The 17,114-nt window shown below is 42.7% G+C and overlaps 1 protein-coding gene across 4 annotated transcripts in view; it reads left to right on the forward strand.

Moving 5' to 3' along the window:
- The first annotated feature begins 843 nt into the window (after window positions 1–843).
- FLVCR2 (FLVCR choline and putative heme transporter 2) overlaps window positions 844–17,114 on the forward strand; it is a 58,842-nt gene continuing 42,571 nt past the window's right edge. For all 4 annotated transcript variants that reach the window (XM_089522244.1, XM_089522247.1, XM_089522246.1 and 1 more), the window contains exon 1: window positions 844–1,683. In XM_089522244.1, the coding sequence (XP_089378370.1) occupies window positions 1,102–1,683 (582 nt within the window). In that variant the 5' untranslated portion in view covers window positions 844–1,101. The remainder of the gene's footprint in view (window positions 1,684–17,114) is intronic.

Below are 17,114 nucleotides of genomic sequence, written 5' to 3' on the forward strand. Positions count from 1 at the left end.
AACTGGCAGCAAGAACTTGCCTAGACTTCAGATTATGATGCATCTGAGGAAGTAGTCTGGAGCCAAGGCTTCTCCTTTTCAATGAGTCTCAAAGGGGCTACACAAGATCTCTACATCCTGATTCTACAGACTAACATAGCTGTATCTAATAATAATAATAATAATAATAATATGCCTCTCCTCACTGGTAAAGGGAGACCAAGAGCAGGACTGACTGTCTCGATAGCTCTTTCCCTTAAGACCACTTTGCCGGAGTGTGGCCAGATCGCCATTGCAAGTTTAGCTGACTTTGGATTCGTGAGCTTAAGAGTTGCTAATGTTTCTATCCCTCCCACTAGCAAGAGAGAAAAGCTAAAAGGTATAGAATACTTCATAAGCCTAGAAGCTCTGTCAGCCAAGGCACATTTAATTGTGATGAGAATACTAATACTAATAGCAATATGCACCTGAGGAAGCAGCCTGAAGCCTAGCGAAGCTCCTGCTGCCACCGTCTTCCTTTCAGTGAGTCTCAAAGGGGCTACAGAGGACCTCTCCCTGCGAACTGCTTCCAGAGACCAACAGGGCTCTGTCTCTCTCTTTCTTGCCCTCTCCTCCCCCGCTGGATTTTGGGAGGGAGGAGGGGGCGTTGGCCAGCCCTTGGCGGCCAATCAGGGCCCAGAGGTGGGAGGGGAACGCCTCCTCCTCCTCCTCCTCCTCCTCCTCAGGTAGCTGCTCTGGGGAAGCGGCGGCGGGCTGCTGGGCGACGTGTCCCTGGTGGGGGGCGGAGAGGCCCGTCACGTGCCGGAGAGGGAGGGGAGGGGAGGGGAGGGGAGGCCAGAGGAATAAAAGGTGGGCCAGGTGGGCTTCCAAGAGGGAGGCATGCGGTGCGACCAGAGCCGCCGAGGGAAGGGGTCCGGCTGGGGAGCCTTGAGCGCTGGCCTCTGCAGAGAGGGTCTAGGGCCCCTCTGGTCTTCCAGGGCTTCTGGACTGCAGCTCCCAGAAGCCCCTAGCCAGCTGGGCTAGCCCTGAAGGATTCTGGGAGCTGGAGTCCCAAACCTCCGGAGGACGAGGCGGAGGAGCAAAGTTTGGGCAAGAGGGGTCTGTCTGGGGAGCCAGCCTCGCATGCCGCCTGCTCCTGCTCCTGCTCCTCCCTCGGGGGCCATGGTGAGTGAGGGCCCCCAGCCGCGGGAGAAGGGCCCGGCGGAGGAGCCCCAGCAGGCCAAGCCGGAGCTGGAGGAGGAGGAGGCGGCCGGGGGGGCCCCGGCGGTGCGGCTGAGCTGGCGGCGCTGGCCGACGGTGCTGCTCTTCAGCGCCTACTCCTTCTGCAACGCCTTCCAGTGGATCCAGTACGGGAGCATCAACTCCATCGTCTCGGGCTTCTACGGGGTGAGCCCCTTCGCCGTGGACTGGCTCTCCATGTGCTACATGCTGGCCTACATCCCGCTGCTCTTCCCGGTGGCCTGGCTCCTGGACCGCAAGGGCCTCCGCCTGATCGCCCTGGCCGGCTCGGCCCTCAACTGCCTGGGCGCCTGGGTCAAGACCGGCAGCGCCCGGCCCCAGCTCTTCGGGGTCACCCTCCTGGGCCAGGTCCTCTGCTCCCTGGCCCAGGTCTTCATCCTCGGCATGCCCTCCCGCATCGCCTCCGTCTGGTTCGGCCCCAAGGAGGTCTCCAGCGCCTGCGCCCTCGCCGTCTTCGGAAACCAGGTGGAGACCCCGGGGCTTCGTTTGGCTTCAGGTTTTATCCCGCCTTGGCACCCAAGGCGGCTTACAATATAGATATATATATATATTGGTCTTCCATATATTCCCTCTAGCCACCCATCTTGATCACTTCCTTTTTTCTCCTAGGAAACCCATCTGGGTTTTATTTTATTTTAATCCTTATGAAGTTTTATCAAATAACAAACTTGTAAACCGTACGGATAACAGACCTTGGAATGAGCTTTCCTAGACTGGGCCTATTTCCTCAGCTGCAGATGAGGAAAGATCGGAAGCTTATCCTGACTGGAGAATTAAAAGGCTAGCCATCTTGATCACTTTCATCTTGATCACTACATGCATCTGAGGAAGTAGACTGAAGTCTACAAAAGCTCATTCATGCTGCCAACTTCTTTCTGTCAATGAGTCTCAATGGTGCTACAAGATCTCTCTACATACTTTATTACTTTCAGTCACTAAAGAGGGGAGAGGGATCCTGTAGCACCTTTGAGACTTAACTGCACCAAAGAAGTTGAAGCATGAGCTTTCCTAGGATTGGTCTGCTTCCTCCCCTGCATCTGAGGGAGTAGTCCAAAGGCGTATTCCACACTGCAGAATTAAAAGAAGGCTACTCGCTTTGAGACCACTTTAGCTGCCCTGGCTCAGTGGTAGGGAATCCTGGGAATTGTAGTTTATTGTGGCACCAGAGCTCCCTGACAGAGAAGGTTCAATGTATCACAAAATTACAGTTTCCTGAATTTCCTAGCGTTGAGCCAGGGCAGTTCAGGTGGTCTCAAACTGGATTATTTCTGCAGTGTATTTTACACCTTTCAATCACTTAAGAGGCAAATGCAAAGATACAGCTGTGTTAGTCTATACAGTCGTTATGTAGACAGTCAGTATGATATTAGCTGAAAGAAAGAAATTGGCAGCATGAGCTTTCCTAGACTTGAACCTTCTTCCCCAAATGTATCTGAGGAAGTAGACTTGAGTTTACAAAAGTTCATGCAGCCAACTTCTTTCTTTCAGTTAGTCTCAAAGGGGCTACAAGATCTCTCTACATTAAGAGAGGAGAGGGATTTATAGTACCTTTGAGACTAATTGCAGTCCAAACACAGTGCTGAATACCACACCAAACTAGGCCATAACCCTATCCTACAGAAATCCGGGATTTGTAGTCTGTTGAGACTACATCTACCAGCTTGTTAGATGAAGGGAATGCTGTGGATATAGTATATCTTGATTTCAGTAAGGCTTTTGACAAGGTTTCCCATGACATTCTTGCAAACAAGCTTGTAAAATGTGGGCTAGACAAGGCAACTATTACATGGATCTGTAATTGGTTGACCAGCCGAACCCAAAGGGTGCTCAACAATGGCTCCTTTTCATCCTGGAGAGACGTGACCAGTGGGGTCCCACAGGGCTCTGTCCTGGGCCCAGTGCTATTCAACATCTTTATCAATGACCTGGATGACAGGATTGGGAGCATACTTATCAAATTTGCAGATGACACCAAATTAGGAGGAGAAGCTAATACCCCAGAGGACAGGATCAAGATTCAAAATAACCTGAACAGACTAGAAAGCTGGGCCAAAGCTAAGAAAATGAAATTCAACATGGAGAAATTTAAGGTACTGCAATTAGGGTGGAAAAATGAAATGCACAGATATAGGATGGGGGACACCTGGCTGAATGAAACTACATGTGAAAGGGATCTAGAAGTCCAAGTAGACCACAAGTTGAACATGAGTGAACAGTGCGATGTGGCAGCTAAAAAGGCCAATGCAATTTTAGGCTGCATCAATAGAAGTATAGTGTCTAGATCAAGAGAAGTAATAGTGCCACTGTATTCTGCTCTGGTCAGGCCCCACCTGGAATATTGTGTCCAGTTCTGGGCACCACAGTTTAAAAAGGATGTGGAGAAACTGGAGCGTGTCCAAAGGAGGGCGACTAAAATGGTGAAGGGTCTGGAAACCATGTCCTGTGAGGAAGGACTTAGGGAGCTGTGGATGTTTAGTCTGGAGAAGAGAAGGTTAAGAGGTGATATGATAGCCCTGTTGAAATACTTAAAGGGATGTCATATTGAAGAGGGAGTTAACTTGTTTGCTGCTGCTGCAAAGAACAGGACCTGGAACAATGGATGCAAGCTCCAGGGAAAGAGATTCCACCTCAACATTAGGAGGAACTTCCTGACAGTAAGAGCTGTCCGACAGTGGAACAAACTCCCTCGGTGTAGTGGAGTCTCCCTCCTTGGAGGTCTTTAAACAGAGGCTGGATGGCCATCTGTTGGGGATGCTTTGATTGGGATTTCCTGCATGGCAGGGGGTTGGACTGGATGGCCCTTGTGGTCTCTTCCAACTCTATGATTCTATGAGACACCAGAGTTCTATAACAGACCAGGCTGAATACCTCTCCAGTACCTCCAGGATTCAGAGGGTAGACTCATAGCCATTAAAGTGGTGTCAAACTGCTTTAATTCTTCAGTGTGAATACACCCTTGGTCTACTTACTCAGATGAGATACTTCACAGAAGTAGACCAAGCCTACAAAAGCTTATGCTACAACCTCTTTCACTCAGTTTAGTCTCAGATGTGCTACAAGATCCCTTTGCATACTTGTACTCAAGAGTAACAAGGCTATGTTTATGAATTCTGTTAAGATAGGAGAGAAAGTGTTAGGGAGGAGAGGAAAGAAGGAATTCCCTGGTTTTGGAAAGTGCGTCCTTAAAAGCTGAGCGGGGCTTGGTTAAGGAAATAATTAGAGTGTATCCTTACAATCAGGCTGAAGTCCTGAACGGATAAGAGGGGACATATTTGTGAAGTAGATACAACAAGAAAAAAAGACGAGAAACCTTTGGCACTGGCATTGTAGAATGGCTTGGGACCCCATATCTGTCCTGCCTATTTTGAACTATACTTCTCATCTCCTCAACTGTTGGGAAAGCTTGCTGGGGATGATGGGTAGTCCACTCCAGTAACATCTGGATGACCTTTGGTTTTCCACCCCTTCGTTATAGGGAAATGACACACTATAAGATGTATTCCTGTATGGCAGGGTGTTGGACTGGATGACTCTTGTGATCTCTTCCAACTCTATGAAAACTTCATTCTTTGGACATAAATGTTTGTCATGGGAATGTTATTCATTAGTATCTCTTCACTTCAAAAATGCTGCTGCATTTAGTGTGTATGATAAGAAAAAGACAAATGGTTAAGTGTCAGGTACAGGTATATGTCTACATAGAAGAAAATAATTTAATGGAGAAAAGTGTTTAGGATGAGAAAGAAGCCATTTCACAGTAAGGTTAGACTGGCACTCTCCTCACTCTCTTTCTGCAAACAGGTGAAGAAAACCTTATTCTTTCAACAGTCCTTTCGAGGACTTGAGTCTACACAGCTCATCCTGCCGAATCAATGTGCTGGATTTTCTATTTGTTATTTTTGTTGTGCTGGTCTTTTTTTTTAATGGTTCATGTTTTGAACTAGCTTTCATTCTTTTTGGAAAATTTGATTACTTTTTAACTTTTGTATTTCTTGAATATGTAAGTTTGTGGGGGTATTAAATCAGTTTTAAGCTGCCTTGAGTCCCAAACAGGGCAAAGGCTGGGATATAAATAAATATTATAATAATTATAAGGCAAGTAATAATCATAATAAGGCAATGATAATTACGATAATTACTGTGAGGCAAAACAATTCTGTTAGACTATTTAATCATGCTAATAATGGTAACTCTGTGGAAATTGCCTTTGATGCAACACAGTCAGAGTTTGAGGGTACAGCCCTCAAAAAATTAAATGTTCACTACATGTACAAATGTTTACTAGAGACGGTTATACTTCTGTGTATTGTACGCCCACATTTTCCTGGCTCAGCAAGTCTCAACTAGAGCTTCTCTGAGAGCAAAGCCCACTTTTAAAATGAGTTTGTTCACTACAGATTACCTGCCAGCATGATGAGAGGCTCATTTGGGAAGTTGCCTTAAGCTGTACAGCGGGCACATGATGCCTTTCTGGGCTTACCGTATGTGATTCACTAGGACAGTCAGAAAGCTATCAGCAGAAACCACAGCTAGGATCCCTGCCTTGAGTCTCATGGCATCAATTCTTCCCTGTACCTCTCAAATGCAACCCAGTTGCTCCTTGCACCTCCCAAAGTCCAGCTGAAACAAAGCAAGAAACATCTACAGTTATGCCAACTCAACATGTGAAAGGAGTTACAAAGCCTAAGAACAGCCACTGAGAAAGCCCCCTCCTACATTTACACCGAATGTGCCTGTGAAAATGGTAGGACAGAGAGAAGATTGTAAAATATGGTCAGGTTCATAAGAGGGAATGCAGTCCTTCAAATATCTGTTGTTCACATCACTACAATACTAAGGTCCTAGTTTTAAATATTAGTCCATGCATGTTTATTTTGTTGTAAGCTAAACTGATGTAACTGAGAATTTATTTCCAGTTAGCATGCTATGTTTCTTGAAAGAAAATTCAAAAAGGGCTACTTTGTAATACCAGTAACTTGTGTTTGGTGAGCCTTTGCACTGGATATCAAAGCACAGGGATTATACACGGTGTCTGAAAATTATATTCAGTTCTATTTATAATTTCAATTCTATATACAATTTAAATTGTAAAGATAATGTTTCAACACTCTGTTTTAGAAATCTTACAAAACTAATGTGTCCCTTCTCTTTATTCTCTTACCAAGCTTGCTACTTTCTAGTTGTCGTGCGGCTCAAAAATATTACTGCATGTTACATCTATCTTATTATTTGGCTTTTTTACACCCTAAATCAGGATATTGCTATAGTTTCAGATATGTGAATTGAATATGGTAGACTAAAATGAATTGCACTCTAGCTTCTGTACCCCTTTAGAAAATGCTTACTATTATGTCTCTTCACTATTGGAAGTCTGAATGTGGTGAGGTTTCAGCTGTGAGATTGCTGATATTCCAGAGGCTTGTAGCTCATGTTTTATTTCTTTTATACACACATTGGAGGCAGTAGGGATGTGTCTGGTACAGTCAACCCTCCTTATCCACGGATTTTTTATCCATGGATTCAAGTATCCACTGCTTGAAAATAATTTTAAAAAACTATAAATTCCAAATAGCAAACTTAGATTTTCCATTTTATATGAGGAACACCATTTTGCTATGCCATTGTCTTTAATGGGATTTGAGTATCCATGGATTTTGGTATCCATGGGGGTCCTGGAACCAAACCCCAGCAGATAACAAGGACCAACTGTAGTTGTACTGCATCTTATCTAGAACATGTTACAGACTTCAGAACTCTTATATTTCATAATTGTTGTGGTACACAGAAGTCAGTACCATGTTGCCTATCCACACTGCAGAATTATAGCAGTTTGATACCACTTTACGTACCTTGGCTCCATCCTATGGAATCCTGAGAATTTGTAGTTTTATGAGGGACTTAGAATTCTCTAGTACACTCCCCCAAACTACAGGTTTTCACAACTACAAATCCCAGGATCCCATAGGATGGACTCATGCCAGTTAAAGTGGAACCAAAGTGGGACCAAACTGTTAAAACTGGGCAGCATGGATATACTCAGTATATGTTAAACAGTTCTGATATAAACGTAATGATGAAGAGTTCCAGGCTCTTATCAGGGATGGAAAGACTGTGGCTATCCAGCTGTTTTGGCCAACAACTCCCAACAATCTAACCAGCATAGTCAATGAGGAGAGATGATAGGAGTAGCAGCCTGAGAGCATCTGGAGGGCCACAGTTGTCCACCATTGTTGTCTTACAGATTTAAGAAGAGGGCAGTACAAATGCACACCAACTGTCAACTGAGATAAGTTGCCTCTACCTAAAGGGAACTTGTAGCATCCTTGAGACTATCTGAGAGAGAAAAATTGGTATTGTAAGCTTTTGTAGATTTAAGTCTACATCAGATACACTCCATGCATCTGATGTAGATTTAAGTCTATGAAAGCTTATGCTAACAACTTGTTTGAGTCCCTTTGAGAGAAGACCCCTTTGTATGGCTATGTCTCTGAATGTTTCTACCTAAGGAACAGCTCTCACAAGTGCTGCTGTTGCACTTTCAGTTCCTCTTTATAGCAAAAGCTTCTAGCTTTGCAAATTCCATCTGAGTTGATTTCAGAGCTAAGTAAGCAGTTGAACAATTCCCTGTTAGATTTCTGTCTAAACAAACCCACACTCAGTAGTAGGTCAAATGTGGGAAGTCAACCATGGAGGCTTTCAGTCTGCTGAGTTCAAAAGTGGGATCCCTACTTTGCCAGAAGAGGATGTAAGTTCCTGTAATGTTTGCAGGGGTTGAGCCTTAAGGCTTGACCAGTTTGTTGGTGCTGTTTCATGGAATATTATAAATAGAATAATAGAATCATAGAGTTGGAAGAGACCACAAGGGCCATCCAGTCCAACCCCCTGCCATGCAGGAAATCACAATCAAAGCATTCCTGACAGATGGCCATCCAGGCTCTGCTTAAAGACCTCCAAGGAAGGAGACTCCACCACTCTCAGAGGGAGTGTGTTCCACTGTCGGACAGCCCTTACTGTCAGGAAATTCCTCCTAATGTTGAGGTGCCTTCAAGTTGCTTATTGACTTATGATGATCTCATGAATTTCATAGAGTTTTCTTTGGCAAGGAATACTCAGAAGTAGTTTTGACAATTCCTTCCTCTGAAATCTAGCCTACAGTGTCTACTATGCTTTCAAAACATTTATTTGGGATTGAGGCTAAATTAAGATATGCTACATCTTCAAACTATGTCAAATTTAAGGGTTGCCACAGTATTACTTAATAATTTTTTTAGTATTTTTAGTGTTGTTTTAGTATTTATTTTTATTTAAAAGTCCCTCATAATCTGAATTTCTGAAATGAGGATGGAGCAAGCTTGTTTTCTGCTGCTCCAAAGAACAGAACACGAAACGATGGATGCAAGATACAGGAAAAGGGATTGCATCTAAATACTGAACTTCCTGACAGTACATGCTGTTTGACAGTGGAACACATTCCCTCAGAGACTTGTGGAGTCTCCTTCCTTGGAGGTTTTTAAACAGAGGCCGGATGGCCATCTGTTGGGGGTGCTTTGATTGTAAGTTGCAGTATGGCAGGGGGTTAGACTGGATGGCCCTTGTGGTCTCTTCCAACTCTATGATTCTATATGTCTTATTATGTTTCTCTGTAAATCCAGCATTGTTGCCATGTGGCTTATCACATGCTATCATTCCCTTATCTGTGTCCTTGATATGTGGTGGCTGTGAATTCCTCTTCACTGGCTGAGCTAATCTCACTTTCCTTTTTTTTTAATTGATCAGCTTTCCTGACTGTTCTGGGGATCAAAAGTCTACATATAGATCAGAAGTCTACATATGAAAGACAACTAGTACTTGGGCACTCATCTGGACTAGGATGTGTATTTGGCAATGGCAGGAGACAGATTTCTTGACTAAACTGAACTGGCACAGGGTTTTGCAATAGCATGTAGTCCCAAGAAATAATAAATATACATTTTAATAGACGTAAATAAAGGTGACCAAGAGACAGCAATGCTTAACCTTTGTACAGTGCTTTCAAATGTTCGTTGTGGTTCACATATATTATCTAGCTGTAATCTTTGCAATAGCCCTGTAAAGCAAATCATTATTATCCCTCATATGGCAGAATTGGGGCAGAGAGAGAATTAAGGCTGACAGAGTGGCTTACCTGCCGGTGCATCCTGTCAAAGGGCCTTTACTATACACAATCCAATGGCAGCATGCAGCTACTCAGCCTTTCCTTTCTCTGATTTTCTTTGCTATGAAAAAACAAAAAGACAGAAAAAATAGAAAAACACGGGACAACTGCTAAGTGAGCACTACATTGTTTGGACTTTCCTCCAACTTCCATGAATAAAGCACTTTAATTTCACAGTAAAAGCTTCATCTGGAAACACAGAAAGATGGTGTCTTGTGAGCACATGCCACAGGCAAAAATTTAGCTAGAAACACCTGTCCTCACTAACTCTCACTATAGAGGTGGTTAGCAATGGGTGATAGGGAGGGATGTACTATGGAGAGTAACTTGAGAGAATGTGAATGCATTGATTCCTTTGGAGTGGCCACAGGAATGTACTTCAATTAACAAAGTACAATCCTCCCTCCGTTTTCATGGGGGATCCATTCCAGCCCCCCCCCCCCCCCGTGAAAACAGAAAATCGCACATATTCAAGCCCTATTTACTTGAATGGAAGCACTCTCCTGGAGGTGTGTAAGTGTGCATGACAGGCATGCGTCCCATTTTAATCCCCTCCGTTCACCGCCCGTAAATAGTTAAGGGGTGCAGATAGAGCGAGGACTGTAATTTGTTATTGGGCATTACTACTTTAAAAGGAAATTGGTCCCGGAGGCAGAAATAACATGGAAAGAAGAGGATAAGGTTTCAAGGATATTTTCTTGTACCAGCCTCTGTTTTTCACATGCTTCCCACTCTGGTGGCCAAACTTAAAGATTTATTTTTCATCATGGTGTGGGTAGCTGTTGAGGATGACTTACCTGCTTTCCCATTTCCTCTCTGTTTTGCTGTTCATGCATGCTCAGTACAGGATTCTGGAGGCAGCTGCTGTTTACCTTGCCTGTTGTAGACAGGCATATATAGCTACAATGGGATTAGCTAGAGTAGAATCTTCCTCTTTCCCAGATCAAGCTTCATTGCATTTTTTTTACTGCAGACACACTGCTGCAATCCAGCAGTTGTGCTTCTCCAGCCCTCTTTTACCATGTCCCAATGCAAATGTTGTTAAAAAATACAGCTAGACAGAAGACAAAGTAGAAAAGGTGTGGCTGGGATTGTGTAAAATGACTTTGCCAAAAAAAAAAATAAAAGAAGAAGAAATTTTTGGTCAGACATCTGGAATAAAATTCTGTTTGTGTGACACAATGAATAATGTTATCCTTGGTTTAGGAGTATAAGTGGAACTTACAAACATGCAATTCTGTATTATTTCCCCCTTCTCTTATCCAAGGACTATTCTATATCTTCACATTTGTTTCTGGCCTAGTCTAATTGTACATACAGTGCCATGTATTGGATACCCACTTGGGGCACACAAATTTGTTTTGCTGTACCTGCTCTGTGAATCGTTGAATCTGAAGAGACCACAAAGGCCATCCAGTCCAACTCCTGTTGCACAGCAATACCCAATCAAAGCACCCAACAGATGGCCATCCAGCCTCTGTTCAAAAACCTCCAAAGAATGAGATTCTACCACATTCAGAGGCAGTGTGTTCCACTGTCAAGCAGCTCTTACCATCAGTAAGTTTTTCCTAATCTTTAGATGGACTTTGCAAACATTTTAATTCTTTTTTTTTTAATTATTACTGTAACCCTGGAAAGGTTGTGTGGCAGCTGTTATTTCAGCATCAATGGGGACAAAAACAACATTCCTAGGAGGAGTTTGCTTGCAGTGATACAGATTAGAATCTTGAGAACTGGTTGTGATGAAAAGTTATGTGGTTTGTGCTGTTCTTCAGAGGCAGCAAGACCAACTAGAACAGTACCTGTTCCTGGAACATTGGCAGGGGATTACTACTAGTCCCTAGGGTTGCTAGAGTGAAAACTATAGAGGAATTCTGGCTGCACAGAAGAAAGAATTTCAGCAGGTGCTGCATGTCCTGTAGATAATAAGCAACACCTACTCAAATTCCACACAATCATTAACGGTACAGTTTTCACTTTAGCAATCTTACCAGTGCCCCACACAAGAAAGTTTGCAATACATTGAGCTACAGTTCATAATAATCTTTCACCAAAGTTAGAAATTGTCAGTGGAATGTAGAGGACAGCTTGGGAATGTTCAGTTTTGGGTGTCTCTAGCCATGCTACAGTAGAATTCTGGGAATTGTTGCCCTCGAAAAGCAACTATCCCAAAATCTAAGATAAGAGTTTCTGCAAAGACATGGATGTTTCTTTTTCTCTGGATGAGAGGATGGTGTGTGGACAGAAAGTGGAGATAGTGGAGAGGTAAACTTAGGGAAAACCCTGTGATAAGTTCACTCTAGGGTGGCCACAAGTTGGAAACAACATGAAGGCATACAACAAAACAACAAGGACAGGGAGCTGGAGCTGAAGGTGTCCCTGACATTGGAAGGTATGCTGGCCTATCAACCAGTTTGGCAATTGCTGAAGGAGACCATAATAGCCATATGTGACAGGACCAAATCCTCCTGCAGAATTTCTTTTCCATCTTAGTCTACATTTGAATATTCTAATTACAGGAGACACAGCAAATGTGGCCTCTGGCTTTTAATTACTTTTTAAGGTTTTCAGGCCAAACTGGAGGGTGTGTCATGTCAAGGCAAAGATGTGGCTTCTGCAGAAGTTACTGGCTTTTTAAAACTAGATGTGAGCTGTGGGAGAATTTAGCCACAGCAAGACACAAATAACTTCTGTCAACATACCAACTTCTGAATAGCAGCCGTTGGCTCTTAGCTTAGGTCTCTCTGTGTTGCGCGTATTTTGGGGGTTAGATGCAGTTATAACCAGCAGCACATCTAATCTCCACAGTCCACACATACCAGGGGCTCATGTCAACGCCAGGCTCCTAACCATCAAAATGGCTAATAGGACAGCTGAAGAAAAAGTAGTGCCTCAGTGGGGATTCTTCAGTACTTTGTACAGTACTTGTAGTCTGTGCAACGTTTGTAGCAGTTTTGCATAGTTTGAGTCTTTCAGCCAAGGCAAAAATTCAGGGTAGTTCTCTCTTCTCTGCACACTTACATTTTTGAACTACAGTACACCTTCTAGAATCCTTTAGACAGCATGGGCAGTGGCAGGCAGTGGGAATTATAGTTTAGAATCCCAGTGGACGATATAGTTCAGAAAGCAAGATTCCCAAGATCTTACCCTTTCACTTTATGGATCTTATCACCATTTATTCATGTGCAGAAGACAGTGCTCTTGTTGTCTAAGGTGGCATTGTCCCCTGTTTTATAGGCAGACATATATTTGAAGGCCTGTCAGAATGCAGTCATCTGATTAAAACCGTCCTTTGAAAAACTGTCCAGTCCATGTCCAGTTAAGAAGCAAAGGAAAAGACCTTGAAGCTGACCATCAACAATTGTCACCTGGATAACAGACCCACCAGGACTAGAAGCCTCTATTATTATGATGACATTTATTCCCCTCTATTATTATGATGACATTTATTGCTTTTCTATTTAAATTTGCATCTCTATAAAAAAATTCAAAAATGTATACAAATCGAAACCTTTTTTTCCTGGGGGGGAGTGCATTGCATAAATATATACTTTATTCTCCTCTGTAGTGAAGAGTCGAATTGATTCTAATTATATGAACTAGGGCCATGATGGTGAACCTGTGGCATGCATGCCAGAGATGGCACGTGAAGCCATTTTTCAGGGCACATGGAAGGCAGGGATGAGAAAGAACAGGGGGAAGAAGTCCTGCCCCAAGAGGGTGGAAGTCCTGCCCCAGAAGTCTCTCCACTGACACCAGTAACTGCCAGTGCTGGAGCACTTTTTAGTTTGGGCACTCGGTCCCTAAAAGGTTCACCATCACTGTTAGCAGACTGTAGAAAAGAACCACATTAGTCAAATGTAGCATAGTGAAATATTTCCCTCTACTCAAAGTGCTTTCTTCATACCTTTTCCTCCTAGAATGCCCTTTTGAGATGAGTGGTATTTGCTCAAGTATTATGTTCTGGACTGCTCTTGTTCTTTTGGAGCCTGCATGTTCTGTTCTTCAGTCTATACTCAAAGGCTTCCAGAAAGTAAGCTCCTAGGCTTGCTTAATTAGGAGTACATCCTAGTGAACACAGTGGGGTATTTCCAAGTAAACATGGATTGGAGTTTTCAAAATGTAGTGGTGTGAGTCAGTCATAGCAAAATAATAAAGTAACAGCCTTAAAATGACTAGATTTATTATAGTATGAGCTTTCCTAATAAAACAACCCACTTTATCAGGTGCATGGAGTTTCGTTGTAGAGGGTCACATGGTTGAGAGTGATGTGAACCATCAAGCCCACATTTGGATGAAGGATTTCCCCCCTAAACATTTCTATATTTCTAAACATTTCTAAGCCTGATGGGTTTTTCCCCCACCAGAGTTTGTTGCTATCCTTATTTGTTTGTGTATGCTGCAGCACTTAAGCCTGAAGGAGCCAGCATGGTGTAGTGGTTTGAGTGTTAAACTACAACTCTGGAGAGTAGAGTTCGATTCCCAACTCCGCCATAAACCCACTGGGTGATTTTGGGCAAGTCACATGCTCTCAGCCTCAGGAAAGCAATGGCAAACCTTCTCTTAACAAATCTTGCAAAGAAAACCCCAGGATAGGGTAATCTTAGGGTCTCCATAAGTCAGAAACACTGTGAAGGCAGACAGCAGCAACAACAACAAAAACAACCTTTGCCTGAATAGTAATAAAGCAGCTGGTACAGATGACAGTGTTTTTAAGCAATCCGAGTTATGATTAGGCATTAGATCAGATGTTGTTTTGGGTAGTTCTTTTCCAGTGTTTGCTTGGCCCCGAAAATGTTGCTATTCACAGTAGAAATGTGCTTTCTTCTGTGTTGATGCCACACAGTTATAATTGACACTTACAAATGATTGTTTTGTGGTAGTGGTGGTGTGCCTTCTAGTAGTTTCCAATGTATGGCAACCCTAAGTTGAACATGGGGTTTTCTTAGCAAGATTTATTCAGAGGAGGAACCCTGGTCTCCAGAATCTCAGTCCAACACTCAAACAACTACGCCATGTTGGCTCATGAATTTTGTGAAATATTGCTTAACTATGAATAGCTCATTGTTTGCACATTTTTGTAGAAGAGTATTTTGGATGCTCAAATACAGATTTTATTCAAGCTGGCTATTTAAAAACAATGTTCAACTTACATTTTCAAATAAATAAGTCTCTTGTGCTGATTATGTCTGTATGTGGTGGGATAGTAAACCTATTTGTGTGCCTTGTGGGAAGCCCTCCTGTAAAGCTGAGTTGGGTGGAGAACTCAAAATATGGCCTTGCACACATGTATTTTATCATAAAACCTTCTGTAAACATCAGCCATGACAGATGAAGTTATCTGTCCCTTGTTTTCATGGCTGACAGAATAGTGTCAAGAAATTTGATGTGTCAAGAAATGATCAGTGTAATAGGCATGACGCAAATGGACTGGGGAGGCGAGATTCCACCAAGCAATTGCAGGTACATAATTTATCTTCTATACAGGAATGGCTGACAAAGGAATAGTTCTAGAAGGAGATGACGCAGTTCTTCAGTTGGTTCCAACCAGATAAATGGTTTTAGGACTCCTTCAGATGCAGCCAGGTAAAAATGCCAAATGAGCCAAAAACAGGGACAAGGAGTAGCTAATTAGTATCAGAACAGAGGGACAAGGATATAGGGGTAAGGAGTGGCATAATAATTAACAGAACACTGTATAGTTACAGTGGACACTTGGGAGTGGTGGTGGAAATAACACAATTGAAGGTATGCATTTGTTTGTTTTACACAGAGCAGAAACATTCCTTAAAAAAACTGATGCAAAGCAGGGGGGAAATTCAGAGTAGGCCAGTCTAATTAGCTGCCATTATCATAGAATCTCAGTATTTAACTTTTTAATTGTGTTAGGTTAGCATTAAAAATTAGAAAATTATTTTCATTTTCGTCAGAAGACATAAACAGACAAACTCCCACACCATTCTCCATATTAAATTGTTTCATCTAGGCCTCTAAGTTTTCTTGTCAATTTGACTTGCTCGGGTGCTTAGCACTGAATGAAGGCCTCCAAGTAGACATGATTTGATATAATCTTTCAGACTAAAGATCTGAATTATTAGTCAATTCGCTTTGATGAAGATGAGACAAGAAAACTGGCAGGAAAAGAACTTGGATAATACCATCTCTGGGAATGTACCTTCTTCAGAATTCTGTCCCTGAGGCAGTCTGCTTGAGATCAAGGCACATAAGGCTACTTTAATGGTCTCTCCTGTCTGTATTGATTTCCATCCCAAAACTCTGAAAGGCCTAGCAAACTTCATTGATGCCTTTTTACTTGATGGACATGTCAAATTCTGGGAAAATTTTCACAGATTTCCTCCTAGGAGGCACAACTGAAAGGAACAGTAGTTGCTAGGGTTTCAAACAAATGTAGGCATGCGGGGGCAAGGGGTTGGAGGACCACACTGTGCCCTTTGGGGTACTGCTAGAGCTTTGGAAGGCTGCCCCATCCTGCTGCAACCATTTTGGCTGACCAAAAGAGATGTTGTTATCACACCTGGTTCCTTTTTGGGGCTTAAGCTTAACTTCAGAATCCCAGAAACAATTTTATTTTGCAGTGTTTGCCATTATTTCTGTATTTTTAGCCGATTATGGAGGGAGGAGTGCTGGTGGACTTGGAGGTGCTCCCACTAAAGGCCACATTCAATCCATGATCGGACTGGTTCTCACCCTCATTTTGAAGTCTTGGGTGGCACTTAAAACCTATGCTAAAACATGGTCTTACATTGCCAACATTTTGTAAACTTCCTGCTTTTGAACATTAGACATTTTGTTATTTGTTGTTAACTGCCCTCAAGTTGAACCTGACTCATGCCAATCCTGTGGCTGAGACATCTTCATTTTACTGAACACAAAACACTGATTACAAAGTAAGCTACTGCGCTTAAGTCACTTGTAAAAATGCCCTTTGCCTTGAAGCATGAAGTAGTTTGCTCTTCTGCCAATAGAAGGAACTAAATCTGAGTCTGTCTTTTAAGAAGATATAAGTATAGAATTGCCCATCATGATAGTGAAGAATTTTGACTGAATTCTCATCTATGAATGCTCATGTCTGGAGGTCAAGAGCTCATAAATAGAAGAGATAACAATGGGGTGATTAAACATCAGGTTTACATTGACCTACTGCTGATTTTAGGCAGGGGAGGGAAACTGGCAAGCATTCAGTTTAGGGTTTGTAGTATTAGTAGTATATCATTAGCCATATGACCTAAGTTGCAGTCTGAAAAAGAAACTTCCAAGCTCTGCACCAAACACTTATCTGGGGGAGTACAAGGCTGTGGATTGTCATTTGTATTGCTTAAGTGCAACAAAGGAAAACACTCTCAATTTCAGATGTGCTTCTCTGGTGCATAAAATACCCCCCTTGGTTGTTAGAAAAGAATGATGATGTGCATCACAGGTGCCAATGAAATATAAGGGATGTGGAACCCAATTTTCTTGGTTTACAAAAATGACAAGAAAAGATGGGTATTCCTTCAAGCCTGCAACATGAAGAGTGATCCCCAAACTGGAAAGATAGATGAGTTTGGTAAATGTCTGTTGAGAACTCTTAAGAGATCTTGTGGAATCTGTAGAATTCTGTCCTTTGCTCAGAATGAATAAGTGTGGTAAACTCCAGTGCAGTAGTTTCCATATGTTTTTACTAAGGGAACTAATTATCTAT

Source organism: Sceloporus occidentalis, unplaced genomic scaffold (assembly GCF_023333645.1).
Source record: "Sceloporus occidentalis isolate IW3139 unplaced genomic scaffold, rSceOcc1.0.p SCAF_4, whole genome shotgun sequence".
NCBI classification, from domain to species: Eukaryota; Metazoa; Chordata; class Lepidosauria; order Squamata; family Phrynosomatidae; genus Sceloporus; species Sceloporus occidentalis.